Raw genomic sequence first — 8516 nt, forward strand, 5'->3', positions numbered from 1 at the left:
ATTCTATTATTATGTCGCCACATTGTTACAACAGTAATTTTATGTTTTAAAACAAATTATAAGTAAAATTTTGCAAGATACAACCTTTTCATTTAATTGGAATATTACTTTTTAGAATTAGAAGGTTCTGTCTGCATTTGACCTATTCCAAAAATCCTCATTTACAAAAATGAGAAGATTTTGATATTGTACATTCATAATACACTCATTTTCATGCACAAAAGAGCTCAATATCCCCAAAACTGCTCAGAGTGCAGATAAAGCCTTATAATTCCAAGGTGGCGAAATGTTGGCATTTCACACATATTAAATTGTTATCTATAATTGGGTGGTGCCTGGTGCAATTGTTAATTTATTGTAAGGTGTAATTAATTTATTATGTTTTTTTTCTCAAATTTATGAAAAAAATATATTCACAATGTGAAATTGAATCATTAATATTTTATTGCAGAGTCAACTTTGTCAGGAATTACAGCCAAATACACTACAGAAACTTTTCTAACAAAGACGGTATTTTCATTCACAACATCTACCACTACTCCAAGCATAACCACAACTCTAAAACCAACTACAACATCCAATTCAACTCCTTTTCCAAGTTTGTCAACTAGCATGCCTATACGACCAACAATCCAAACCTCCTCCACTGTTACAAGTAAATCAACATCTCTGTCAACAATAGCATTTACTACAACTGCCTCAGCATTTTCTCCAAAATCCACAACAAAGACAACAACCACCCTTACTCCTGTACCTGGATGTATTTGCCATTGGTCCGATTGGATTGACTCTGGAAGCCCAACAACTGGTCCTGATGGTGGTGCAGTAGTATCTATTAAAAGACTAACTGACACTTATCCTACCATATGCTCAGCACTAAAGGAAGTGCAATGCCGTGCAAAACATTATCCTGGAGTTCCTCTTTCACAGCTTGGACAGGTTGTGAAATGTAATATGAAGGATGGACTAGTTTGCCAAAACAAAGTCCAAGGCCTTTCACAGCAGTGTTATGAATATGAAATTAGAGCATTATGTTGTGATGAAAACTGCGGAAACATCACAACAGAGTTGTTAAATACAGTAGCTACAACAGTATCATCAACAAACATGCACACACCACCAAGTACAACATCAGCGGTCCAAAGTTTCTCCACAGTTACAGGAATATCCACAGACACATCAACAACAATTTCTACTGGTACATTTTCACCAACTTTTTCAACCAGCATGCCGGCAACCCCAGTTAAGACATCAACAAGCCTTACTTCCTACATAAGCACGATGTTATCAACAACTTCCACAATGCTTTCTGCCTCAACTTCAGTTTCTTCAACTAAAAAGTTTACACAAATTACAACACCAAGAGTCCAGAATACCCCCACTGGTACAAGCATACCCACAACTACATCAACAATTACAACACCTTCACCAGCGTTCTCAACCAGCACGACATCGCCACTGACTAAAATAACTTTGGTCCAAAATTCCTCCAGCATGACAGGCATAACTACAACTCTAACAACAAAAACATCTACAGATTCATCAATAACGTCTCCAACATCCACAACATTGAAAGCAGTCACCCTTACTCTTACCCCTGGATGTAATTGTCACTGGTCAGATTGGAACGATTTTGGGAGCCCAACGGCAGGCCCTGATGGCGGTGAAATTGTACCTATTGAAAAAATAACTGACACTTATCCTACCTTATGCTCAGCACTAATGGAAGTACAGTGTCGTGCAAAACGTTATCCTGAAGTTCCTCTTTCAAAACTTGGACAGATTGTGAAATGCAGTACGAAAGATGGTCTAATTTGCTTGAACAAACACCAAGGCCTTGCACAGCAATGCTACGACTATGAGATTAGAACATTCTGTTGTGATGAAAACTGTAGAAATATCACAACATCTTTACTAAGTACAGCTACTACAACAGTGTCATCAACAATCATGCACTTACCACCTAGTACAACATCAGTGGTCCAAAGTTCCTCCACAGTTACAGGAATATCCACAGACACATCAACAACAATTTCTACTGGTAGATCTTCACCAACTTTTTCAACCAGCATGCCTGGAACCCCAGTTAATACATCAACAAACCTTACTTCCTACACAAGCACAAGTTTATCAACAACAACTTCCACGATGCATTCTGTCTCACCTTCAGTTTCTTCAACAAAAAGGTTTACAGAAATGTCAACACCAAGAGTCCAGAATTCCCCCACTGGTACAAGCATACCCACAACTCCATCAACAATTACAACACCTTCACCAGCGTTCTCAACCAGCATGACATCGCCACTGACTAAGATAACTTTGGTCCAAAATTCCTCCAGCATGACAGGCATAACTACATCTATAACAACAAAAACATCTACAGATTCATCAATAACGTCTCCAACATCCACAACATTGAAAGCAGTCACCCTTACTCTTACCCCTGGATGTAATTGTCACTGGTCAGAATGGAACGATTTTGGGAGCCCAACGGCAGGCCCCGATGGCGGTGAAATTGTACCTATTGAAAAGATAACTGACACTTATCCTACCTTATGCTCAGCACTAATGGAAGTACAGTGTCGTGCAAAACGTTATCCTGAAGTTCCTCTTTCAAAACTTGGACAGATTGTGAAATGCAGTACGAAAGATGGTCTAATTTGCTTGAACAAACACCAAGGCCTTGCACAGCAATGCTACGACTATGAGATTAGAACATTCTGTTGTGATGAAAACTGTAGAAATATCACAACATCTTTACTAAGTACAGCTACTACAACAGTTTCATCAACAAGCATGCACTTACCACCTAGTACAACATCAGTGGTCCAAAGTTCCTCCACAGTTACAGGAATATCCACAGACACATCAACAACAATTTCTACTGGTAGATCTTCACCAACTTTTTCAACCAGCATGCCTGGAACCCCAGTTAATACATCAACAAACCTTACTTCCTACACAAGCACAAATTTATCAACAACAACTTCCACGATGCATTCTGTCTCACCTTCAGTTTTTTCAACAAAAAGGTTTACAGAAATGTCAACACCAAGAGTCCAGAATTCCCCCACTGGTACAAGCATACCCACAACTCCATCAACAATTACAACACCTTCACCAGCGTTCTCAACAAGCACGACATCGCCACTGACTAAAATAACTTTGGTCCAAAATTCCTCCAGCATGACAGGCATAACTACAACTCTAACAACAAAAACATCTACAGATTCATCAATAACGTCTCCAACATCCACAACATTGAAAGCAGTCACCCTTACTCTTACCCCTGGATGTAATTGTCACTGGTCAGAATGGAACGATTTTGGGAGCCCAACGGCAGGCACCGATGGCGGTAAAATTGTACCTATTGAAAAAATAACTGACACTTATCCTACCTTATGCTCAGCACTAATGGAAGTACAGTGTCGTGCAAAACGTTATCCTGAAGTTCCTCTTTCAAAACTTGGACAGATTGTGAAATGCAGTACGAAAGATGGTCTAATTTGCTTGAACAAACACCAAGGCCTTGCACAGCAATGCTACGACTATGAGATTAGAACATTCTGTTGTGATGAAAACTGTAGAAATATCACAACATCTTTACTAAGTACAGCTACTACAACAGTTTCATCAACAAGCATGCACTTACCACCTAGTACAACATCAGTGGTCCAAAGTTCCTCCACAGTTACAGGAATATCCACAGACACATCAACAACAATTTCTACTGGTAGATCTTCACCAACTTTTTCAACCAGCATGCCTGGAACCCCAGTTAATACATCAACAAACCTTACTTCCAACACAAGCACAAGTTTATCAACAACAACTTCCACGATGCATTCTGTCTCACCTTCAGTTTCTTCAACAAAAAGGTTTACAGAAATGTCAACACCAAGAGTCCAGAATTCCCCCACTGGTACAAGCATACCCACAACTCCATCAACAATTACAACACCTTCACCAGCGTTCTCAACAAGCACGACATCGCCACTGACTAAAATAACTTTGGTCCAAAATTCCTCCAGCATGACAGGCATAACTACAACTCTAACAACAAAAACATCTACAGATTCATCAATAACGTCTCCAACATCCACAACATTGAAAGCAGTCACCCTTACTCTTACCCCTGGATGTAATTGTCACTGGTCAGAATGGAACGATTTTGGGAGCCCAACGGCAGGCCCCGATGGCGGTGAAATTGTACCTATTGAAAAGATAACTGACACTTATCCTACCTTATGCTCAGCACTAATGGAAGTACAGTGTCGTGCAAAACGTTATCCTGAAGTTCCTCTTTCAAAACTTGGACAGATTGTGAAATGCAGTACGAAAGATGGTCTAATTTGCTTGAACAAACACCAAGGCCTTGCACAGCAATGCTACGACTATGAGATTAGAACATTCTGTTGTGATGAAAACTGTAGAAATATCACAACATCTTTACTAAGTACAGCTACTACAACAGTTTCATCAACAAGCATGCACTTACCACCTAGTACAACATCAGTGGTCCAAAGTTCCTCCACAGTTACAGGAATATCCACAGACACATCAACAACAATTTCTACTGGTAGATCTTCACCAACTTTTTCAACCAGCATGCCTGGAACCCCAGTTAATACATCAACAAACCTTACTTCCTACACAAGCACAAATTTATCAACAACAACTTCCACGATGCATTCTGTCTCACCTTCAGTTTTTTCAACAAAAAGGTTTACAGAAATGTCAACACCAAGAGTCCAGAATTCCCCCACTGGTACAAGCATACCCACAACTCCATCAACAATTACAACACCTTCACCAGCGTTCTCAACAAGCACGACATCGCCACTGACTAAAATAACTTTGGTCCAAAATTCCTCCAGCATGACAGGCATAACTACAACTCTAACAACAAAAACATCTACAGATTCATCAATAACGTCTCCAACATCCACAACATTGAAAGCAGTCACCCTTACTCTTACCCCTGCATGTAATTGTCACTGGTCAGAATGGAATGATTTTGGGAGCCCAACGGCAGGCCCCGATGGCGGTAAAATTGTACCTATTGAAAAAATAACTGACACTTATCCTACCTTATGCTCAGCACTAATGGAAGTACAGTGTCGTGCAAAACGTTATCCTGAAGTTCCTCTTTCAAAACTTGGACAGATTGTGAAATGCAGTACGAAAGATGGTCTAATTTGCTTGAACAAACACCAAGGCCTTGCACAGCAATGCTACGACTATGAGATTAGAACATTCTGTTGTGATGAAAACTGTAGAAATATCACAACATCTTTACTAAGTACAGCTACTACAACAGTTTCATCAACAAGCATGCACTTACCACCTAGTACAACATCAGTGGTCCAAAGTTCCTCCACAGTTACAGGAATATCCACAGACACATCAACAACAATTTCTACTGGTAGATCTTCACCAACTTTTTCAACCAGCATGCCTGGAACCCCAGTTAATACATCAACAAACCTTACTTCCTACACAAGCACAAATTTATCAACAACAACTTCCACGATGCATTCTGTCTCACCTTCAGTTTTTTCAACAAAAAGGTTTACAGAAATGTCAACACCAAGAGTCCAGAATTCCCCCACTGGTACAAGCATACCCACAACTCCATCAACAATTACAACACCTTCACCAGCGTTCTCAACAAGCACGACATCGCCACTGACTAAAATAACTTTGGTCCAAAATTCCTCCAGCATGACAGGCATAACTACAACTCTAACAACAAAAACATCTACAGATTCATCAATAACGTCTCCAACATCCACAACATTGAAAGCAGTCACCCTTACTCTTACCCCTGGATGTAATTGTCACTGGTCAGAATGGAACGATTTTGGGAGCCCAACGGCAGGCCCCGATGGCGGTAAAATTGTACCTATTGAAAAAATAACTGACACTTATCCTACCTTATGCTCAGCACTAATGGAAGTACAGTGTCGTGCAAAACGTTATCCTGAAGTTCCTCTTTCAAAACTTGGACAGATTGTGAAATGCAGTACGAAAGATGGTCTAATTTGCTTGAACAAACACCAAGGCCTTGCACAGCAATGCTACGACTATGAGATTAGAACATTCTGTTGTGATGAAAACTGTAGAAATATCACAACATCTTTACTAAGTACAGCTACTACAACAGTTTCATCAACAAGCATGCACTTACCACCTAGTACAACATCAGTGGTCCAAAGTTCCTCCACAGTTACAGGAATATCCACAGACACATCAACAACAATTTCTACTGGTAGATCTTCACCAACTTTTTCAACCAGCATGCCTGGAACCCCAGTTAATACATCAACAAACCTTACTTCCAACACAAGCACAAGTTTATCAACAACAACTTCCACGATGCATTCTGTCTCACCTTCAGTTTCTTCAACAAAAAGGTTTACAGAAATGTCAACACCAAGAGTCCAGAATTCCCCCACTGGTACAAGCATACCCACAACTCCATCAACAATTACAACACCTTCACCAGCGTTCTCAACCAGCATGACATCGCCACTGACTAAGATAACTTTGGTCCAAAATTCCTCCAGCATGACAGGCATAACTACAACTCTAACAACAAAAACATCTACAGATTCATCAATAACGTCTCCAACATCCACAACATTGAAAGCAGTCACCCTTACTCTTACCCCTGGATGTAATTGTCACTGGTCAGATTGGAACGATTTTGGGAGCCCAACAGCAGGCCCAGATGGCGGTGAAATTGTACCTATTGAAAAAATAACTGACACTTATCCTACCTTATGCTCAGCACTAATGGAAGTACAGTGTCGTGCAAAACGTTATCCTGAAGTTCCTCTTTCAAAACTTGGACAGATTGTGAAATGCAGTACGAAAGATGGTCTAATTTGCTTGAACAAACACCAAGGCCTTGCACAGCAATGCTACGACTATGAGATTAGAACATTCTGTTGTGATGAAAACTGTAGAAATATCACAACATCTTTACTAAGTACAGCTACTACAACAGTTTCATCAACAAGCATGCACTTACCACCTAGTACAACATCAGTGGTCCAAAGTTCCTCCACAGTTACAGGAATATCCACAGACACATCAACAACAATTTCTACTGGTAGATCTTCACCAACTTTTTCAACCAGCATGCCTGGAACCCCAGTTAATACATCAACAAACCTTACTTCCAACACAAGCACAAGTTTATCAACAACAACTTCCACGATGCATTCTGTCTCACCTTCAGTTTCTTCAACAAAAAGGTTTACAGAAATGTCAACACCAAGAGTCCAGAATTCCCCCACTGGTACAAGCATACCCACAACTCCATCAACAATTACAACACCTTCACCAGCGTTCTCAACCAGCATGACATCGCCACTGACTAAGATAACTTTGGTCCAAAATTCCTCCAGCATGACAGGCATAACTACAACTCTAACAACAAAAACATCTACAGATTCATCAATAACGTCTCCAACATCCACAACATTGAAAGCAGTCACCCTTACTCTTACCCCTGGATGTAATTGTCACTGGTCAGATTGGAACGATTTTGGGAGCCCAACAGCAGGCCCAGATGGCGGTGAAATTGTACCTATTGAAAAAATAACTGACACTTATCCTACCTTATGCTCAGCACTAATGGAAGTACAGTGTCGTGCAAAACGTTATCCTGAAGTTCCTCTTTCAAAACTTGGACAGATTGTGAAATGCAGTACGAAAGATGGTCTAATTTGCTTGAACAAACACCAAGGCCTTGCAAAGCAATGCTACGACTATGAGATTAGAACATTCTGTTGTGATGAAAACTGTAGAAATATCACAACATCTTTACTAAGTACAGCTACTACAACATTTTCATCAACAAGCATGCACTTACCACCTAGTACAACATCAGTGGTCCAAAGTTCCTCCACAGTTACAGGAATATCCACAGACACATCAACAACAATTTCTACTGGTAGATCTTCACCAACTTTTTCAACCAGCATGCCTGGAACCCCAGTTAATACATCAACAAACCTTACTTCCTACACAAGCACAAGTTTATCAACAACAACTTCCACGATGCATTCTGTCTCACCTTCAGTTTCTTCAACAAAAAGGTTTACAGAAATGTCAACACCAAGAGTCCAGAATTCCCCCACTGGTACAAGCATACCCACAACTCCATCAACAATTACAACACCTTCACCAGCGTTCTCAACCAGCACGACATCGCCACTGACTAAAATAACTTTGGTCCAAAATTCCTCCAGCATGACAGGCATAACTACAACTCTAACAACAAAAACATCTACAGATTCATCAATAACGTCTCCAACATCCACAACATTGAAAGCAGTCACCCTTACTCTTACCCCTGGATGTAATTGTCACTGGTCAGATTGGAACGATTTTGGGAGCCCAACAGCAGGCCCAGATGGCGGTGAAATTGTACCTATTAAAAAAATAACTGACACTTATCCTACCATATGCTCAGCACTAAAGGAAGTGCAATGCCGTGCAAAACA

General features: G+C 40.3%; 2 protein-coding genes across 2 annotated transcripts in view; both read left to right on the plus strand.

The window, feature by feature from the left end:
* LOC128016379 (mucin-5AC-like) overlaps positions 1-2312 on the plus strand; it is a 29308-nt gene extending 26996 nt beyond the window's left edge. The window contains exons 29-30 of the mRNA XM_052600855.1: positions 452-750; positions 2187-2312. Of these exons, the coding sequence (XP_052456815.1) occupies positions 452-750; positions 2187-2312 (425 nt within the window). The remainder of the gene's footprint in view (positions 1-451; positions 751-2186) is intronic.
* A 3609-nt stretch (positions 2313-5921) lies between these two features.
* On the plus strand, positions 5922-8234 carry LOC128016380 (mucin-5B). Its single transcript, XM_052600856.1, has 2 exons — positions 5922-7766; positions 8093-8234. The coding sequence occupies exons 1-2, from the start codon at positions 5953-5955 to the stop codon at positions 8232-8234; spliced, it is 1956 nt and encodes a 651-aa protein (XP_052456816.1). The 5' UTR covers positions 5922-5952.
* The last annotated feature ends 282 nt before the right edge of the window (positions 8235-8516 follow it).

The sequence above is a fragment of the Carassius gibelio genome, chromosome A7 (genome assembly GCF_023724105.1).
Source record: "Carassius gibelio isolate Cgi1373 ecotype wild population from Czech Republic chromosome A7, carGib1.2-hapl.c, whole genome shotgun sequence".
In the NCBI taxonomy this organism is placed as follows: domain Eukaryota; kingdom Metazoa; phylum Chordata; class Actinopteri; order Cypriniformes; family Cyprinidae; genus Carassius; species Carassius gibelio.